The 21,746-nt window shown below is 37.0% G+C and overlaps 2 protein-coding genes across 4 annotated transcripts; both read left to right on the top strand.

The window, feature by feature from the left end:
* Positions 1-324: 324 nt before the first annotated feature.
* On the top strand, positions 325-10,220 carry slc2a2 (solute carrier family 2 member 2). The gene is made up of 11 exons (XM_039675686.2): positions 325-480; positions 2,759-2,854; positions 3,015-3,208; positions 3,388-3,512; positions 4,505-4,620; positions 4,880-5,042; positions 6,723-6,910; positions 7,023-7,127; positions 8,404-8,505; positions 8,656-8,859; positions 8,963-10,220. Exons 1-11 carry the CDS (start codon positions 472-474, stop codon positions 9,164-9,166), a joined length of 1,506 nt encoding a protein of 501 aa, XP_039531620.2. The 5' UTR covers positions 325-471; the 3' UTR covers positions 9,167-10,220.
* Positions 10,221-10,813: 593 nt separating this feature from the next.
* On the top strand, positions 10,814-20,041 carry eif5a2 (eukaryotic translation initiation factor 5A2). 3 transcript variants are annotated; one of them, XM_039677052.2, is made up of 5 exons: positions 10,814-11,013; positions 11,974-12,163; positions 12,299-12,403; positions 17,054-17,185; positions 18,170-20,041. In XM_039677052.2, the coding sequence occupies exons 2-5, from the start codon at positions 11,996-11,998 to the stop codon at positions 18,230-18,232; spliced, it is 468 nt and encodes a 155-aa protein (XP_039532986.1). In that variant the 5' UTR covers positions 10,814-11,013; positions 11,974-11,995; the 3' UTR covers positions 18,233-20,041. The 3 variants fall into 3 exon arrangements, with proteins under 3 accessions (XP_039532986.1, XP_088987416.1, XP_039532987.1); XM_089131290.1 differs by lacking the exon at positions 10,814-11,013 and adding an exon at positions 11,225-11,373; XM_039677053.2 differs by lacking the exon at positions 10,814-11,013 and adding an exon at positions 11,678-11,827.
* Positions 20,042-21,746: the final 1,705 nt, after the last annotated feature.

Below are 21,746 nucleotides of genomic sequence, written 5' to 3'. Positions count from 1 at the left end.
TGGTTCGTGTCTTTGTGTCCCTCCCTCTGCTGAATCTTTGAGCTCATGAAAGTACCAGTATCAGTGCCTGAGAACTTTGCTCAGATAGGTGTAATACATTAACTCTTCTTGCTCCAGCACATGTCTTTTCCAGCCATTTTGATATGCTATGCAAAAAACAAACAAAAACCCGATCTTACAATGCTGACATTTGCAAGACAACACGTTTATCAAAATCCCTTAAAATCATGTAAGTGTCAATCATTTTCACCACAGTTAAGAGTGAAATAATTTTTCTAAAGCACCATAAACCGCAGTGAGACATGGACATCATTAGCGGATGGATGAGGGCAGAAGGTCTCCAGCGCAGCACCCGTGTGCAGCATGATCCTGCAGTGACAGGATTGATCATTTACCGAGTATTGGGAAAGCAGCCGAGAACCTTGGAGCCACTAATAATCAAGAGCGTCTTTTGCTGACACTTCATGCAAAATGGAGAAGGTAAATGTTTTTCTGTCGTCGTAGATTCAAATGGATAATAAATATGCAGTCTGATTGATAGGCTGATCATGCTAGATGCATGTTTAATTTAAATGATTTTTTTTTTAGGAATGTTTTGAATTTACTCTTGTATGAATGAGACGGACATGACATGCAGAATCATGAATGCGGATGTTATTCGTGCTGTCATTAGGATGTTTCTGGATTTATCGCTGTTGCTGTGATTTAACTAAATAAACAACCATTTGGTTAAAAATGGACAAATGAATCACAAAAATGACCACAATATGGTTTCTGGTTCAGAACTGACTTAAGTCAGTTATTTTTGCAACCGTTTTCAGATGATGTACAAGGTGCTGGTCGTTCTAATTATATGACTGTTTATTTACACAAGTGTGTATTTAAGTACTTGGTTATGTGAATGAACTCTGTGTACCTGCACTATACACACAATTGTTGAGGCTTCTTGTGATTGTGCATTGTTACCATAGTGGATAATTGTAGCAACGTTGTATGAGCAAAAGGCACCGTTAAATTAGTATTACCAGAGATTTTCAGACTCGTATTTACTCGTATTACTCACTGCACAAAATGTGTCTACATTTCAGATATTTTATAAGCATGTTTTTCATTGCGTAACCTCAATTATCTTGAGTCAAATGTGTTCATCCAACTTTATCTAATCATGTTCATTGAGCTAAAATCAAATGTTTCTTCAAACAAAGATAAAATTCACATTGGTAACGCTGTACAATCTCAGAGTCATTCATGTTTTAACTAACATGCTCTAACCACGGCTAATACATTTGAATTAGTGTGTATTAATCTTTGTTAATGTTAGTTCAAAGTGCATTGCATAAATGCAACTTGATTTTAACAATTCATTAGTAAATGTTGAAATTCTCATTAAGATTATTAAAGGCTGTAGAAGTATTGTTGGCAAATGTTAACTAATGAAACCTTATTTTAAAGGTTTACCTCCACATTTTATTATTAGTATAAATAAAAACATGAACGTAATTGTTCATTAAATGTTCTTTCTATTTTATTAAAAGGGATGCATTGTTTTAGTTCAAGCATTTCTTTCATTCCGTTCAATGCCTTATAGATTATATAAAATTTGTAATTGGGCATAGTCCTTTTTGCAGATCATTTTTATTTGTATATCTAATATCTGTAACAATAAGGACTCCGTTGTTGACATTAGTACAGGCATTAGGCTACCTAAAATGAACCACAGCTTGTATTAACCATTAATCATGTGTTATAGGTCACTGTTCATTAACTAATGTTAACAAATAAACTTTGGATCTGTATTAGCAAATGTTGTGATAATAACATTAGTTCAGATTAAATGCTAAAGTATTGTTCACATTGGTTATTGTTTACTAATACAAATGAAACCTTAGTTGTGCCCTAATTTCCCCTCTTAATTGTGAAATCCATTACATTTTTAAAACCGTAATATCCTGTACTAAACCTAAACTAATCTTGACAAACTATATATCAGATGAAAGCTTACAATCTCTAGTTTCCATATAGATTTTCGTAATTTATCAATTTGCAACAAGAATGTTTTCTTACTCCTGAAGTGTAAGACCTTTATTTTGAAATAGTGATGAACATGAAAAATCATAAAAGAAGGGTAGAAACCTCAGTTTGTTTTCATGTCAAGAGTTCAAAGGATAGCATCCATTCAATTATTTTAGAAAAAAAATTATAGATTCACCATTTGTGATGTGGCAGCGAGCTATGACACACATACTTGTTCTTTTTATGTTTCTTAGAGGATTAATTCATATCAAAATCTGCCAAACTTCTCATATTACTACTGAATAGGATGTCTACTTCATAAATTGTTTGAAAATTGTGGAAATAATGGTTCATATCACTCAAAACACATGGAAATGGAGGCGCCCTTATATGGGCAGTAATCTGGTTGTGACCTAGTGAAAAAGTTTGGTACTGCGCCCAAACAAAATCTTACTGAAAGCTCATTTTTTTGAGATATTGACCAAAAATTTTAAACACAACTTGTTCAGATATTTTCATAAACTCAAACTTCTATAACTTTTTTCTGTTTCACTTTCTTAATTTATTTCACTTCTACAAAAATCTGCCAAATGTCTTCTTTAAAAACGAGACCAGTCCAAAGCATTTTTGAATTACAACCATTTATGTTCGAAATGTGCAGTTTCGTGTCTATTCAAAAAAGGGGGGTGACACTTTACAGAATAAATGACCGTTTATGTTTGTGTCCTGTTTTCCTGTCTCACAGCAGTTAACAGGCACACTCGCTCTGGCAGTGTTCACAGCCACACTTGGCTCTCTGCAGATGGGATACAGCCTGGGAGTCATCAACGCCCCACAGAAGGTCAGTCAGACTCATCACACCATCATTACAACCTTCACACTCCCAGCTGCATTCTGAACCAGAATGATATGGATTTATCTGCTTAAGATTACATTTTCAAGAGAAAGGACTATTGTCCTGTATCATTATTATGAATGGCAGTGTGCCATTTGTGTTGTAGGTCATTGAGAGGCACTATGCAAGATCTCTCGGTGTCTATAATGAAGAACTGGCCCATAAAGGAGGAGGAAACACCACTGAACTAGAAAAAGCTCCTGTACTGGACATGTACTGGTCCTTGTCTGTGGCCTTCTTCTCCGTTGGAGGCATGGTGTCCTCCTTTCTAGTGAGCTTTGTTAGCGACTTCCGTGGAAGGTGGAGTATCTGTAAACTTGGGAATTCTTATTTGCGATAAGATAAAAAGGAAAGCGCTCAATGATGTGAATTGCAAGAAATAGCTTCAGCTTTCTTTATCTTGAAGAATTAAGTTTTAAATGTTCAGATACAGTAGAATGACTCATTTGTGTTCCTCTCTGTATAATATTGATTTACAGGATCAAAGGCATGCTGGCAATAAATATCCTTGCCATAACAGCTGGGCTGCTCATGGGCCTGGCTAAGTTGGGTACACCTTACCTCATGGTGATAGCAGGACGCGCTATCATGGGACTGTACTGTGGTAAGACAGACAATTGCCTTTTCACAGAATCTAGAAAGCCACGGCTGGTTTGAAAGTAGCTCATCTTAACTGATGCATAAGAAATAAAAATAACAATAAATAGTAAAAAATGGAGTAAACATTTCAAATGTTTTGAAAACAAATGAGAAACATACACTAAAAAAATCAGATAAAAAGGAAACTAATTCAAAAGTAATATCAAATTGGCAGAGCTGTGAGCGGTGAGTGGGATATTGCTTTATAGCAGTTCAATAAACAGGAATTTATTACTTATATTAACTTACATTTTAAATACAATATTCCCCCAGATATTTTGTTGATTATGTTGTATGGGTTTTTCCTAATTCCATAAACAAATAATTACAAAGAAATTTGGCTTTTGAAAATATCTAACATTTTAATTTAACTCAAATGAAAATGATTCAAAATTCAAATCAGTAAAATGATCCAATCTTCTCATCAACAAAAGTAATTCCAAATTAAGTCAAAATATAAACCTTCGTGTGTAACGCAGCGTTTCCTCAATGAATCAGTGTTTTTGAATGAATCAGTTGACTCACTCATACAGGCAGTACTTGCTTCATTCAACAAATCAGTGTGAATGATGCTTGATTGAATCATTGCTTCGTCTGAAATCGCATACTATGGATACTACATTTGAAACGTAAGCTACTTTGCAACCGTTAAAAAGGACATTACACATTCTATATAGTATGAATGTGTGTAGGATGAATAAAATTAGGATATACTATATCCTAAATTCTTTTCCGTGGCCTCATGGGATAGCAAAGTGTCCATCAAATGTGCACTTCAGAATCTTCTTCACCTAATGTTTTATGAATACTGTGAATACACTATACGGCTCACTATACGGCTCAGTATGGAGATTAAATGACTTCAAATGCATTAGATATTTGCTTAAATGTATTTGTTTTATTACACTGCACTGTATATGTATATGCAAAATGTTTTGACTGACATGTGTGTTATAGGTCTGTCATCTGGCCTGGTGCCCTTGTACATTGGAGAGATTTCTCCAGTGAAGTACAGAGGGGCTATGGGAGCGCTCCACCAACTGGCTATTGTAATTGGCATCCTCCTTAGTCAAGTGAGTGTCAAATCCACAAATACATAAAGATTCAAAGGTTCATAGTGGGAACTGGATGTTTAAATGTATTGACTAAAAGAGCATGGCCATCCATGACCTTCGATGGCAAATCAGTTTAACAATCACCTAAAGTAAAGCAAAATGCTTCTGAAGTTGAAGGTCACATTATCTGCTCTGAGTCTATTTTTGAAGTTATTTAATCTTGGCCGGCTCTTATTAGAAGCTGTAAGATGTGTGCAGGTGTCCTTGTTCTCTACAGGTCATTGGTCTGGAATTCCTGCTGGGAAATGATGACATGTGGCACGTGTTGCTGGGTCTTTCTGGAGCTCCTGCCATCCTGCAGAGTTTGCTGCTACTTCTGTGCCCAGAGAGTCCTCCATACCTCTACATCAAACTGGGCAAAGTAGAAGAAACACACAAGAGTATGTGCCAAAGTCTTCTCACTCCTTCCTCTTAGACAACGTATATGCTTTAACATGTCATTTATTTATGGAGTAGAGGGGTTGTTTTTGTGCAGTGGTAAAAATAGAAACATTTTGAGAATTTAAAAAATAAAGTCACAACCTTGAAGTGGTAATTTTTTGAGAATAACGTTCAAAATGACAAGGATAAAGTTTTGTGAGATTGAAGTCACAATATTATGAATTAATAAAGTAGCATCGCATTTGAGTTGACCACTGTTTGCTATTGCACAAAACAGGCAATTTCCTGAATGTCTGTTTGGTTATTTCTCCTTAATAAATTCAATTTCCTTCTGTTCATAACCGCTGCCAGAAAATAATGAAAACTCTGTGCCGATTTGCCAAAAGTATTTCTTTGTCAGTAAATATTAACACATGCTAGTCATTCTATCTAAATCCATTCTCTGCATGCATTGATTAACATTTATTTATGTTAAATACTTGCTTATAGGAAATAGGAATATAAAAAAAATATTTCCCCTCAAAATACTTCCACGCCATATTACACAAAATATGACTTTATATGATACTTTTATATATAATAAAAACAGTTATGCTTTATAATAGCTTTTCAATGCAAAAAGTAATACGAATTTGTATTTTAAAGGAGCTGTGTGCAAGAAATTTATTTCAATTTATCATAAATTTTGAAAATTTTGAAATGTTCATTTCAAATACTTATATCACTAACAACAGTAGTCCGTCCAGGATATTGTCATTTAAAAAGTGAAGTCGCAGCCATTGACTGATGTTTATGCATAGACAGTATAAGAAAGTGTGTTTATGTTGTAAAGTTGTGTTTTGTTCTGATGCGTCACCCACCACCGATCTACCAATCACGGACTCAGTAGTGTTGTGGCATTCAGGTTGCCAGCTCTTCTCAGCTGCAGATACGAACGTGTCGGAATTGGATAATAAAAATTCTAACGTTGCGAAACCCCCAAAAACTCGATATGAATCCAAAATACTTTGTTACAAAGTCCGAAATAAATAATTAACAGAAAAAAACTCACTGTGTAGGACTCGTCACTTGCCATTGGAAGCTGTAGCAGCCTACGTTCCTGCTGGAGCAGCATATCTGGCAACCTCGAGTCATGGGGGAGGGGGAGGGGGGATACACCCTAATTTGAAAGTGATTGCAGTACCAGTTTTTGCCACAATCTTGCATACAGCTCCAGTAAAATGCTTATGAAGCCTTTATATTTACAATATTACAACTTTATTTTCATCGTAACCTTGTGACTTTGTTCTTATAACATTATGACTCTATTCTAAATAAGGTTTTTTTAACGTGCCACTAAAACACTGTCATAATAATTTGAATGTTTTACAATTTAATTAATTATCTTTTCTCTAAAGGCCCTTTCCAGAAGGAACGCTATAATGACAAATATTCTTTAAAGAAATTGTGTGTGGGTGGGAGGGGGATTCCAAAAATATTGTTACTCTGTCTCGTCGTTGTTGTTATAGTTGTCATATGGACTCTTCTATTCTCTTAGAGTTGAGGGATTTTTAAAACATAAAAAATAGCTTAGTTGTAATTATTGTTTTTGGTGTCAACAGGCCTTTATTCTGAACTTCCCCAAAAGATCAGACAAAATAATGATGCTCAGTCTTTGCTGTCCTTTTTCCTTCTGGTAGGTCTGAAAAGGCTGAAGGGAGATTACGACACCTCAAAGGACATAGCAGAGTTGCAGGCGCAGAAGGAGGCGGCCATGAAAGAGGCAAAGATGTCCATCCTGCGTCTGCTCCGTTCCTCTGTGTACCGCCAGCAGCTCTTTGTGGCCCTTATGATGCATTTCTCCCAGCAGTTCTCTGGGATCAACGCTGTACGCTCAATTTTTCTCCCATATTATTGAAAAAAAATTCAATTGAAGCTTTATGGACCACATTACTATTATACAACAGTAATATTTGATCATGTCTTTGTGTTTTTTCTAGATCTTTTATTACTCTACTTCGATCTTCGAGACTGCAGGAGTCGGTCAGCCTGTGTATGCCACTATTGGAGTGGGAGTTGTTAACATCATTTTCACCCTTGTGTCGGTAAATAGACACTAATTTAAAGGCAAACACCGGCTGCTGGGGAACAGGCTCTCGTCTCTTAGGAACAGCACAGTGCCGTTGCCTCTTGGGTCTTACTTTCCGTTAATGCTTTTTGACAGTAACTCAAGACTTATATTGTAGATAAATCCAGCTTAGTTGAGAGTATCTTCAGAACACAGCTAGCAATTGTGAGAACTGAAAATCAGAACAACACTCATTAGCACTATGATCATAATTTGTCCAAAATTTAGGTTAGATTTATAAAAGAATATTGCTGACATTATCAGTCATGCTCATGTTTCACACCTCACCTTGAATTTTGTGAAAGGATTGTATAATAAGTCATTATAACTGCTGGATCGGCAGAGGTCTGTCGGCTCATAGAGCTGGAGAGAAGCCATATGTTATCGTGCCTTGGCAGTGTTTATCTATGCTAGTTCAAGGGCAGCCTGCAAGTGAAAACTGTTTTGAGCAATGAGTCAATAGCTACTCTAAATCAAACAATCCATTCAGAACACGTTTTGATTAATCTGGTGCATGAAAGCTTTTAGAAAGTCATTTTCTGATTTTAGCGCTAAAGAAATTAATAGTCATTTTGAAAAATATATAATTTCATTTGAGATTCCGCCACAAGATTCCGCTCAGCTTTTGCTAAATTGCATTTAAATTGCATCAGAATTGCGAGTAATAAAACGCCTGAATTGTAGGTTTTAAGCTGGTAATTGTGAGTTATAAAATCAAAATTGTGAGAATTAAAAGAAGTCAGATAACAGCTTAATAAAATTAAAGGCATGTTGCAATCACATGCATGACCAGCCAAATATTTAATTATGTGGCTGAATTGCGATTTTGGTGGTGTGGAACCCCTAAAGTCTGGTGGTAATGTGGAAACATGACCACTAACTGCTAGAAGGAAAGGAAAAATAAAATATAAATGAGTAATAATATTAATAGTAGACAGTAGTAATACACAAATAATTATTATTAAATAGTAGATACAATAGTTTGAATAATAAATAATTTAATAAAAATTTAAATTATTAATAAAAATCAATTATAATACACATGGCTTAATATCCAAATATCACTGTACCCTATAGCAAATGCTGGTTCAACAGTTCAAAACCACTAGATGTCAGTATATGGCAAAAATATAAATAAATAATTAATTAATTGAAAACTCTGAGTGCTTAGTCTTTAAGAATGCAGGTAATCGTATATGATTCTTGTGATTCTCAGTCTGGTTCATTACTGTGTCTGTATGCGCGCTCTCCAGGTGATCATGGTGGACAGAACGGGCAGACGAACTCTCACTCTGATTGGGTTGGGAGGAATGTGCTGCTGTGCAGTGGCCATGACAGTGGGCATGGCATTTCAGGTAAGATGGTGGCATTTTTAAATATGGAGAATATTTATAAAATGGAGAAAACTATAAATCGCTATAGAGTATCTGCATTTGTCATTAGACTGTAGGTCTGAGTTGCTGGTCTGCGGTCTGTTTCATAATTCTCTCTCTACTGCTTTTCAGGATGATTACTCATGGATGAGCTACCTCAGCATGGTGGCCATATTCATGTTCGTGTCTTTCTTTGAGATCGGGCCTGGCCCAATCCCCTGGTTCATTGTGGCAGAGCTCTTCAGTCAGGGACCACGTCCAGCAGCCATCGCATTAGCTGGGTGTTGCAACTGGACATGCAATTTTATCATTGGCATGTTTTTCCCTTATTTAGAGGTAAGAGTTTCCTGCATCTTTACAACTGTACTGTATCCTTACATACCATCACTACATAAGGTCTTCAAAATAAGAATAAATCGAACTTTGCTTTGGTCCCTAGAGACTTTTGGGGAGCTATGTCTTCATCGTTTTTGCAGTACTCCTGTTTGGTTTCACCGTTTTTATCTACCTGCGTGTACCTGAAACAAAAGGGAAGACTTGTGAAGAGATAGCAGCAGTTTTCAACCGCAAACGTGGAGCCCCTCCTTCCAAACCCCAAGAAGAGGCTGAGATGGTGCAGCTCAAGAGCTCAACAGAGGCCTGAATGAGGACCCTTGGTTTATGGCAACTGTGGAATGAACGTTGTTACTGCAGTCACAGAACTTACAGTACCTGTTATGACAAAACTGAATCTGATCTGCTGTATATTCCACTAAGCCTCAAGCAGAGCTCATCATTTGACAGGAAATAATTAGTCTAGATACAAGTAAAGAGATTAACTAAACAAAACAGTGTAATCTTGACAGACGGTGCAATGCAGTATACACAAGCACTGGCCTTATTGGTGCAGATGAATTTAGATGATTGTATATTACTTTTATATTCCCAAAGTTATATATCTGTTAAAAATATTTTTAAAGGCATCACATTGTAAATTATTATTTTTCTCAGTGTATTTCAGTAGTGATTTATGGTTGCAAATTTAAAGTGATTTGGGGAGATTTTTTATGTGGAGAATTTGTGTGATAAGCTATAAATCAACTTGAAAGAAGGTTATACAAACTCGCATAATTAATATGGGAATTATAATATATTTAAAATGAATCTATGAAGGAACATCATCTACAATTGTTTAGTTTATAAATATATTCAAAGACAAAATGTAAGATTTCTTTTCTTTTTTTTTACATTTTGTTCTAGAGTTACAATGGTTGTATTACATTTGTGTATTTTTTGCTATTCTAAAATGACGCATATTTTAAAGTAAACCATTCCAACTAAAAACAACCTTAATTATTTGCTTTGGTATAGATATCTAAACATCTCAAGACTGCCAGGACATATTATATTAAATGATACATATTAAGGCCTTTGAAAACACAATGGTGCTAAAACTCTTTTCATGTGTCTTTTAATCTGTTACTAGGCTATAGTCATTTATTCTTCCATTTAAATGGATACTTCATGGCAGTTTGATGAGTGTCGCCTACCTGGAAAGTTATTGCAAAGATGCAGTGAATATTATGTTTGCTCTATTGTTAAAAAGTTTGTTTTTTTGAAGTCTCTTATTTACTCACCAAGGCTGCATTTATTTGATCAAAATAAAGTAAAAACAGTCATTGTGGGGGAAAATAAAATATAACTGTTTTGTGTTTTAATATAGGCTATGCTATTTTAAAACGCAATTTATTCCTGTATACTCAGTGTCACACCACCAATAGGCCTACTGATGATATCATCAATGTTGAATAAGGTGGAATGTGCTGCACCAAACTAGTCTTCAATTCCTTCTCTAATGAACGGATTTAGCAGGCTAGCCTACCACAGACCAAATTATGAATTCCAATATATTTAAACTCCAAAATCATCATATTTTGTAATTGCTGATGGGCAGAGCAAACAGTAATGGTATTTGATACATTCAGCTATAAAATGAAGGTTGTGTTTAAGAAAAAGGGTTAACTGGCTTTGAGGACAAGGATAGCCTACGTTTCAGAAATGATAGGTCGAAGCAAGTTGCCACGTGTTTGCAATGATAAATGCGCTAAACTTTTTTTTTTTTATCAATGACATAATGGCCAAAACAATGGGTTGATATTTTTTTATGGCGACCGTTAAAGTTGTATTATTTCGTGATCTTTTTTGTTGTTTCATATTTTTGTGTGTGTGTGATTGTGTGCTTAAATTTGAGCACTACGCAGTCAGCTGTAGCAGTTAGTTTCTCCTCGTGCATGAGAATCTCGTTGCCGTAAAGTTGCGCGCATGCGCAGATCTTTCCGTCTTTTGTTGGAAGGGAATGACTGGCGTTTTCAATGCTCTCTGCTACAGCATCGCAACATTTATAGGCGAATCCTCTTAATACAACACAGTGTGTGGATACAACTCGGGAAGAGGATTTGGCGATTGAAGACGGTGTCCTGAAGCGGTCGATTGTGTGATCAGAGCGTCTGGGTGTGGAGTTGTTTTATTTTGCAGCATGTGTGTCAAAGCTAGAAAGAGCAGCATAATGGCCTGGCAAAAGTTCTTGATTCCCATGCGAACATCTCTGTTTACTCGTTTTTGAACGATGTTCCATGATAAGCGTTTGTTCCCGAGCAAAAGCAAGGTTTATATGTTTGCAAGCTAATACACGTTCTTTAAATGATTCGGTCAACTGAGTAGTTCCGGTTAACTTTGCGTGTAGCTGTAAAGTGAGTCATTCATCCAGCTTAAACATTCAAACGGCGCCTCTGACTGCATTAGATTCGGCAAATTTAGCGTGGTTCAACTTTTGCGCGCCGTTTGTCGGTGTCCAGGCCGTGGTAGTTTCAGGTTGTGGTAGATTTGTTCACATTTACAACACATTGGTAATAAGTTCGTAGTTAAGTTTAAGTTACGGTCTATTAGAGTAGCTATTAGCAGTACTATTAGTTGTTTTAGCTTTAACGTGTTCTCTGTTAACTCTGTAATATTTACACATTAACAGACAAATGGATATTATATCGTTATTTCAGCAAAATGTGCGAATGTTTCATCACATTTATAGGGATAGTTCACCCTAAAATGAACATGACGTCATTTCCTCACCGTAGCCTCGTGTTGCTCCTGTGTGACTTTGCACTGTTGAGCATAAGTTTTGGTCATCATTGACATTTGTTGTGTGTGTTTTTTTTGTTGCAATTTCTCACATTTTCTTTTAGGTTCCACATAAGAAATGAAAATTGTGGGAATTTAAAAAAAAAAAACTACAATTTCGGGTGAACTATCTTTTTAAAAGTACCATACGGTAATGTTTTTGCACGTGTGCCATTGTACTACTTTGTGTTTTTGACCGTAGTATAGATATATCACATTATCACAGTATTACTGTCTGATACCGTCTGTGCTCCTTCCTATGAATGTGGTAATAATTCCGTTTTCTTCTGCGCACAGAATCCTCTTCGATTAACCCATCATGGCTGATCTTGATACCGATTTCACCAGTGGCGACGCTGGGGCTTCTCTAACATTCCCCATGCAGTGCAGTGCTTTGCGTAAGAACGGCTTTGTGGTGCTAAAGGGACGTCCTTGCAAGATTGTGGAGATGTCTACTTCCAAGACTGGCAAGCATGGACACGCCAAGGTATCAAATTAATAAACTCACTGTTGAGGGCTTAATTTAGAATAACGGCTACATTTCATAATGCATTGCATATTACTGAATCTGTGACATTATCATTAAAAGTTTTAAGTGCATTTGCTTAATTTTCCTTTTCAGGTGCACATGGTTGGAATAGACATATTTACTGGAAAGAAAAATGAAGATATCTGTCCCTCTACCCACAACATGGATGTTCCTAATATCAAGAGACTGGACTATCAAGTAAGTTCAAACTGTAAATATAGCTGCGAGCAGTGATTGCGGGCCCAAGCCGGTGGCACCGCAAACCCGGTGCCTTGAATTACCTAAAGGCACCGGGCTGGCGATACTGCCGGCTTTGCCCCTTCATCACTGCTCGCAGCTATATATAGCTATATATATATATATATATATATATATATATATATAGCTCTATATATATATTAGGGCTGGGTAATAAATATTGATTTCTTGATATTAATCGATTCTCGTTTTTACGAACCGATATCGATTCTTAAATTTTAAGAATCGATTAGTCCTCCTGTTTCATTTGAATAAATGGAACATTGTATCGCAGTTGCGCGCATCCAAAAAATCTCAATAATCTTCGTCCTTTGTTACTGTTGATATGAAACAAAGTCTCAAATTTCAGATTACGTCCATTTTCTTTAGAAATTCAAAAACATAAATAACGTTTTGGCGCTGTGGCGTGCGATCGCTCTGACACCGCTCAAGAGAAGCAGCAGCGCTGGTCTCTCTTCCGGCTTAATAATACCATTTACAGTGCAAATAAACATGAATGAGCAACTGAAAGTGTGTTAAAAGATAGAGTACAGCTTATCGAAATCCGTACGCTCAATCAGTGTTTCAACCGAGGAAAGACGTCAGTTAAACAGCTTGTAATCAAATGTCATGTATTGTCATATTTACCTCAGAAAACCCACATAAACTCGTTAGTCAGCTAGAAAAATTGCTCTAGAGAGGACCAGTTTGCTAAATATATACACCATATTACATATGCATCATAATCTTAATGTTCTTTAATATTTAATGCATATTTGAATAAATCTGGCAAGTTTTTAGCCACCATTTAAATGTTTATATTTCATATAATCTTATTATTATAAAAATAAATAAGAGTGTAATTAGGCTAATAAAGCCTAGTAGGCTACAACTAGACTCCCATAGTTAACAGCATTAGTTAAGAGATTTGATTTCCTTGAGAAAATTTGCCATTTATTGTAAATGATATCCAAAATAATCAATATTGAATCAAATCGGTATCGAATTGCAAGCTTGTGAATCGAAATCCAATCGAATTGTGAAATTTGTGTCAATACCCAGTCCAAATAAATATATAAAGCAGGTGGCACCGCCATCTTGGTGCCTTTAGTGTTATTCTGCACGTTGTGCAAAAACGTAACCCCCGCTCTGACTGTCGAAAAGAAGTGTGCTGTAGAGCTTGCATCAATGCAGACTCGACGCGCTGCGCGCTGTAGAACTTGTGGGTGTACTTGAACCCATAGACAGTAAAAGAAAGCTTGAACCTGATGTCAATCGTGTGGAAAGTACAGCCCACTACTACATTTCAGTTCAGGGAAGAGTTCAAAAAATGATTGGTCGATATTATGCATGAGGAATACATTCTGGTAAGTTGTAATATACTGTATCTTTCAACAGTGTTTGTGTTCGGTTCACATGCGCTAGGGATCTGTCTTGTAACATTTACAAGCACCAAAAGTGTATGTATTGTTTGAATTGCATAATAAAGTTGACAGAATCTGAGAGCTGAGATTTTTTTTTTTTTATATATATATATATATCATAACTTCCCCGTATTTTCCGCACTATAAGGCGCTCTTAAAAGCCTTTAATCTTCTCAAAAATTGACAGTGCGCCTCATAATCCGGAGCGCCTTATATATGGATCAATATTAAATTCGCCCGCAAACTCGCACTCGTGTCCGTCTTATGCCCGCTTTGTCACACGGCCAGTTCAACCTCGTATAAATCCGCTTATGTGTGTCTCCCACTCACCAGCGCTCACTCGTAACAGACACACGAACAGACTGTCCCCGGTGCTGCTCGCGCGTCACAGAATGTTCATAAAGCGCTCCCCATTCAAAGTAACCGGGTCTTCTCATTAAAAACAGTCAGCCATTGCTGTCAGCGAGCCGCCGCACATTGAATACTCGTATGAGTCTGGCTGCGAATGTAAGTTACGTGCCCGCCCCAGCACGCTTGCACTAATAAACGCCTCACCTCCGGCGCCGCGCACTCGCTAAATTCCCAGCACATTTAGTGGATGCATAACGCAAACCCAGTCAGTATGTTATGTGCCTCATAATCCGGTGCACCCTATATATGATAAATGTTCTAAAATGGGTCATTCATTGAAGGTGCGCCTTATAATCTGGTGCGCCTTAAAGTGCGGAAAATACGGTAACCTGCTCCATCTTGTCTGTCAGTCTCCGTGTCCTTTTCTGTGCATGACAAAATTGATGTGTGGCGTGAGCGTGTGAAAAGTGTCAAGGAGAATTCGTGAGAGTTGGCAGGTCTGAATGGCGCTAGCTTGGTCCACATCAATGAATGCTCTCTGTCAAATTAATTCAAACTAATACTAAAAATGTAATATGAACAAAACGAATACCATAAAACTACAAATAATAGCCTGGGCTTTTATTTTCCCATATCGTCGAAATGCACCGGCTTGTAATTTATACAGGCGTCTATGTGACGCCCTTTATAATTTAGTGTTGAGATGTTGTTCATTGAGTCTCTAATCTCTAAAAATCTCCAAATGCTCCACGTGAAACTGCGGTCTTCCAACCTTTTACTATCGTGTCAAATGATTTGATTAATATGTACTAGGGAGAGAGAGCAAAATATCGCTCGCTCGTGTTGTTTGAAGACATGAGAGTGCACGCAATTGCGGCTGCGGCACAACCGGGCACAACTCACTTTCTGGAGGTATACTGCCCCCATCTGGTATGGAATATGGAGTATGATTTTTAAAAAAAAAAATTTTTATGGCAGATGGCACCTTTAAATTAGGAAGTTGATCGGCTTGACGAGAACAATATACGTGGCAAGTTTTGTAACTGTAAATAAAACGAGCAAAGTTATAACACTTTATGTGTCCTTTTTTAGTCATAAAATTCATTTCCTCGCCACAGCCAAACCGTTCGAGATATCAAATCTGTCCAGAATTTAGCGTCCTCAATGTCTTGACTTCATGCACACCGAGTTTGGTCGTGATTGAATAAATGACCTAGGAGAAATACATCAAATTACAATGCATGCATTTACCAAACAACCCATAATAGCCGACTTCCTGTTGAGCTGTCGTAAAACTTAGAGCACAAAAGTTGTTATTCCCAATAAGATCTGTAAATGTACCGAGTTTCATCGCATTACATGCAGGTGTGTTTGATTTATGGACAAGTGTTCGAATCCCAGTCAAGGGGGCACTGTCGAGCCGCCCTGCCACGCCCGGGTACCAGCTTCAGTCCGGCCCTGATGGTCGCGGGTTCTGACGCGTGTGAAAAGTTTCAAGAGTTTTAGAGCATGTTAAGGGCCCCAAAAGCCCCTGAAACCTTGAAAAACAATAATTAAAAGGATTCTCACTCAAACAGACACATCCCCCTCCCCCACCGACACAGAGGTACGCGGAGAGAGGGATGAAAGATTAATCCAAAACATCCACATTCAAACCGAAATATCTGACGTCCTTTCGTTCAGAGCTAATGACTGTCAATTAGAAAGTTGTCCGGCTTGATCCGAACAATTTACCTAGTGAATTTTATGATTGCAGGGAAAACTGTGAAACTAACCCTCTCACTTTTGTCAAAAGGTGGCGCTACTTAGCCCCTGCACCACGCCCATTTCTGAAACTTTGCACGTCTACTGGCTAATAAATGTGATGTGTCTGTCGAGTTTCATGCAATTTCAAGCATGCTAAGAGTCTCAAAAGCATCCTAAAAGAATGGTAAAGTTTGACGTGTTGCCACGGGCACGGCAACAGTTTCAAAGATATCAAGAATCCATTCACAGGTCTTCATCTGTCGTGAATGTACATTATGCAGATGAAGATTGCCGCTATAAATTTGACTCACAATAGTCACATCCAGGTGATCGTCCTCTTACAGCGTACACACTGCTGAAGTTTCATCAAGATCAGTTAATGTATGCTGAGGTTATGACGCTTCCTGTTTCACGTTTCTCGCCATAATTTAGTTTCCTCGCCATGGCCAAACCGTTCGAGATATCAAAAATCCCTTGGCAAACTTTCATGCTTGACGTCACGCTGACCGAGTTTCGTCGAATTTGGTTCAGAGCTCTAGGAGGAGTATTTCAAATTCCATTGCATGCGTTTTATAAACAACCCTCAATAGCCGACTTCCTGTTGGGCTGGGGTAAAAAGTAAGTGTGTGAAGTGTATATATGAAACGATGAGATCTACATGTGTACCGAGTTGCATATTTTTACATGCAAGCGTGTTGATTTATGGACCAAGTTTTCGGACCCCGTTCCAAGGGGGCGCTGTCTAGCCACCCTGCCACGTCTGGGTACCTGATGGCCGCGGGTTCTGACCCGTGTGCAAAGTTTCAAGAGTTTGAGCAAGTTAAGGGCCCCAAAAGTGCCCGAATAGTCGTTAGAAAAGTAAAAGGAAAAAAAAAAAAATCATCCCAAGGAAAACAATAGGGCTCTGTGCCCTTTCAGGGCTTGGGACCTAATCAGCCTTAGGCCTCATTTATCAATGTTTGTCAGCTATGTTCACATACAGTATATGATTTGTGCTAAAGAATTTGCACAAGATTTTGCACAAATTTTGATCTCTCTGTGGCTTTTTTTAAAATTAATGTGCATTTTCTGCCTTTCCTGTGGTGCACAGCTGGTTGGCATCACCGATGGCTACCTTTCCCTGCTGAAGGATAATGGAGATTTGCGTGAGGACCTCAAGCTGCCCGAGGGGGATCTGGGCAAAGAAATAGAGAGCAAATTTGAATCTGGGGATGAATTTCTGGTTTGTAGCTTTTACATCCTTTCAAATTCACATCAATTTGTATACATATGTTTAGGTGAAGAGGCTTTATTAATTTAATTTAGATCAGAAAGTAGTATAGTGGACATTAGATTGGTCCTTAGTGGCCGATCATGGGTCCACACACCATGTCAGAATTACCGTGATTATGAGATTCCGGCTTGTAAAAATGTCCTCTTTGATAATTGAGTTTATAAGTTGTAATAAGTTCTGAGTTGTTTTACTTGTACCATATGACCACTCTGCCATGCTGTGTGGAAACAATCAAAATGGCAGCTTTTTTATTTTTAGTTTAATGCAAGAATAACCTGAAAAATAAACATTAGTTAATTACTTTAGTTTAATATACGTAGCACAGAGTGGTAGAACTATATATCTTTATAATGCAGTTTAATTTTGCTTAATAATATTGAATGTTAGCTACAAATATAAATATATAAACACTTCAGTTTAGGGTCCAATTCTCTCTATTAGCTAGTTGCTTATTAGCATCCTAGTTACTAGGATATTGTCTGTTTATTAGTACCTATAAAGCACATTTTAATGCCTTATTCTACATCCTACCCAATACCTAAACTTAACTACCTTACAAACTAGTAATTAGGAGTTTGAGGTAAGTCATAGTTAATAGTGAGAAATGGACCCTAAACTAAAGTGTGACTGGTTGTTTTTCTAAATGCATTGTTTTAGTTCAGTTCTACAGGTATTTGCTTTATTTGTGCTCAAATGAATGCGAGATTGCAGTCAACTGTGGAGTGGTGGTGTTTAAACGTACTAAATGTTTGTAGAAATCCAGCATACTTTACCATGGAGAAGTCTGTCGTTTCATCAGAAGATTTTACGATTTTGATTTAACCATTTGAGTTACATGAATGCATGAAAATGGTTAGGGTAAATTTCCATTTCATGAGGACTCTAAAAGTAGTCATTTTGAGTTAATTTTTGTGACTTCTTTCCCTCTTGTAGGTCTCTGTGTTGGCTGCCATGGGGGATGAATGTCCCATTGCCATCAAGCCCATGAGCTCATAATGAACAGAAGCTGACGGGCTGGTTGAGTGAGGGCCTCTGTACCACGCATATTACATTTTAGTTCTTAAAGTCACCAAAGCCACAGCCTTCGCAAACCACCTAGAATCATTTCTGTTAAACAGTAAAGATGCTGGACCTTTTCACCCATGTCTCATGAGGTGTTGTCTAATCAGGATATTTCATATCACAAAGGGTTTCCTGCAAGCTTGTTCTTTATTATTACCCCCTCAGTCATTCCTCCTTCATTATACAGATGCACTTTTATCATTCATTAAAAATGGGAATAGTTTTATTAAAGCTGCTCTTAATGCAGAAACCTTTTTATTCATGCCGACAGGCCTTAAACTGTTGCAAATCAGGCAGCAGCCATTGAAGATTACCTCTATGAATCTCACTGACTAGTTTGCCGGCATTTGGTACATCTACATTCGTGCCAAAGCCTGTGTGTCTCAGGTAGGCTAGGATTTGTCTGAATGTCACTCTAACAGCTTGGCACTTGTTGGGGTGGCCGGCAACTAGCAATCCTAAGGCAGAAAACATACTAAAAAAAAAATTACTGACATATAATCCTGGCCAAATGACCAAATATAATGTAGTTAATCTGAATCGCAAATTTTTTTTTATTTTTTTTTTAGTAAATCTAGTTGTACTCCACCTGGTCCCGAACTTTTCTTTAGTTTAAGTTTACGGCGTTTGGCCCTCTATACTGAACACTTATTTTGGTAGCAAAGCAATAACCCAATACCTTTGTTACATCTTTTTAGTAGTGAGGGAAGATGTTTAGAAGGGCCTTTGAGCTTTGCACTGGCTAACCTGCTGTGATGCAGCAGTAATGAACGCCCTCTGTAACAAACTCTGTTTACAGTAGCTTTGCTATACAACAAATTTCTATGCTGCATAAATTAGCTTATTTTTTGTACTTACAGACAGGCACAGTGTGTGCACTAAAGGGCTTCAATATCAACACTTTCAGTTCACACTCTATAGCATCTTACATGCACCTGGCTTGTTTACTGGTATAAAGGCTTTATTCGCCCCACCCCTCCTCCACTTTAAGGGCACACTTTGCATTTGACTCATAAAGATAGTATTTTGTAGTAGAAAACTTATTTTATTTACTCTGAAATTCCTTTTTGATGTAGAAATAAGATGCGTTGCTATTGTATCTGCATTTGGGTTCCTTTTGGTGTTAGGTTTGAATCTGAATTTTTTTTTTATTAATTTGTTTTTTTTTTTTACTCTAGAATGGACCAGCAAATGAGAACTTTTGGTTGGGCAGAATGTTTTTCTTAAGAGGTATTAAGCTTTGTTTGGTGTTCTGTTTCAACTAGTTTTTGTTATTGTTAATTAGCTCTCGTATAAAAAGTAGCCTGAGAGCTCAAGTAAGTGGAAAGTATTGTATGGCTGTACAGTATTGAAAAGATTTCACGTTGGCATATAAATCTCAGCGAGTCTCTCAGGTTTCCAGTATTCAGTTATTTTGCTGTTTCTAGTATTGGTCCTAAGTATCCCTGTAAAATACCTCTCTCTATCTGCAAATCATTAGTGTTCATGCTTGCGAGTGAATTACATGCTTTTTTTATATATATATATTTTTTTGGTTATTTTCTTTAATTCAGCAGCTTGACTGAGTTACATACAGGAATGTGGGTCATTACCAGTGCAGACTGTAAGGAGATGCTTAATCAGACAAGCAGTAGAAATAGTGTTCAGTGTTTTTCATATGGCTAGTTGAATGATAATTGTAAGAAACCACAAATTGGGATATGAGGGGAGCAATTATAATAAACTCAACTGAAAACCATATAAGCTTGTGTTTTTATTTTCTTTTTTTACATTTCAGTTTGCAACAAGCCTGGCAAGACATTTGCATGAGACATTTTAGTTCGGTTACAAAAAAAAAAAAAAAAATTATGCAAACATTATTATACACATAGGTTAAAATAGAAATGTAATTTCCTGTGATGGCAAAGCTGAATTTTTAGCATTATTACTCCAGTCTTCAGTGTCACATGATCCTTCAGAAATCATTCTTACATGCAGATTTGTTCTCAAAAACATGTGTTCTTATAATTGGAAATGGTTTTGCTGCTTAAGCTTATGTGGAAATCATCATTTTTTTTTTGCCTGGATATTTTGATGAATAAAAAAACCCTCAAAACTAATACAAGTATTTATTTCTTTAAAAAAAATCTTACTGACCCCAAACTTTTGAAAGTTAGTAAATAAAGTGTGTTAGGGTTTCTTTCAATGTCTATCTGACTTGTTATATCCCCTTATTAAAACTGTATAATTCCTCAAGAAAAAACGGTAACGCTTCCATTTACAGTCTAGTTAACCATGTAAATACTATGTACTTATTTTAGTAACTACAATTACTGGGTAATAACTAGTACTAACCCTAAACCTACCCCTGTTCCATGTACTTACCTTATATTAGCCAGTACTTTCTAGGTAAGTACACTGTAAGTACCGAAAAAACAACACAAACCAAAATAAGCAATTACAGCCAAAGCTTTGCATAGCTACAAATATAAAATTGTGTCTGGATCAGCAGTGTTTGTTTTTCCAGTGTTCCAATGAACAACTAACTTATAAAGAATCCCAGTTAACCAAAGTTTTAATGGTCTTAAACATTGTGCCCAATTGCTGCCAACAACAGTCAGTTCTGTGGTATGTTGTTGACACGCCAGCTTTGAAGGCTGAAATGAAAATGGCATTTTGCATGTCAGTTTGAAGTTGGCAAGCTTTTTAGCTTTCAATAATGTGCTTCTGATTATGATTTTTTTTTTTTTTTTTCAAGACTTGAAGATGCTTTGGCCGAGGCTTCAGTCAGCAACTTGGGGGTCCCGACTTTCATACACTGCGTTATGGGATTTATTATTTTCACAAGTCTTATGACATTATATTTTTGCATTTCCCCTTTAAATTCCTTGAGTGGTCTCCTGTCTTTTCATATTTTTAAAATGCTACAGCCACTAGATGTCAGTAAAGCACAGTAAAACTGCCACTCCAGATTTCTCCAACCTGCTTTTGATTAAGAAACTTACTTTTTTCCTTTTAGCTTTCCCCCTGTTTACATATGAGTCTCCTAACAAGAGCCCGGAGGTATTGCCAAATGGTTCCTATAGAAATTATGTTCTGCTATACATTTCAGAGACAGATTGTGAACTGAAGTGCTCTGTTTACATTTCTCTGAAATAAGGCCATTCTAGGGGCCAGAATAAGATATAAATTCAATGCAGATGTAGATGCCTTTCTGTCCATATGGTCTTATATGTACATATGTAAAACTAACATCCATTAGTTTTAATGATGCACAAATCCAGGGGTGAATCTTGTTGGTCATCATATGTTCTGCTGCACATTGCTTCCTTTATATCTTAGTCCTTGTTTCATATAGTGGGGAACATGCAGAGATGGCAGCTGTTCTCACAAGTGAAGATGATTAAATTCAATATAGGAGTGTGTGGTTTCTTTCTTAAAAAAAAAAAAGATCTAAGGCATCTACACT

The sequence above is a fragment of the Pimephales promelas genome, chromosome 5 (genome assembly GCF_988280905.1).
Source record: "Pimephales promelas chromosome 5, fPimPro1.hap1.1, whole genome shotgun sequence".
NCBI classification, from domain to species: domain Eukaryota; kingdom Metazoa; phylum Chordata; class Actinopteri; order Cypriniformes; family Leuciscidae; genus Pimephales; species Pimephales promelas.
Note: the sequence above shows the minus strand (reverse complement) of the source record. Positions and strands in the feature narration are given on the sequence as shown.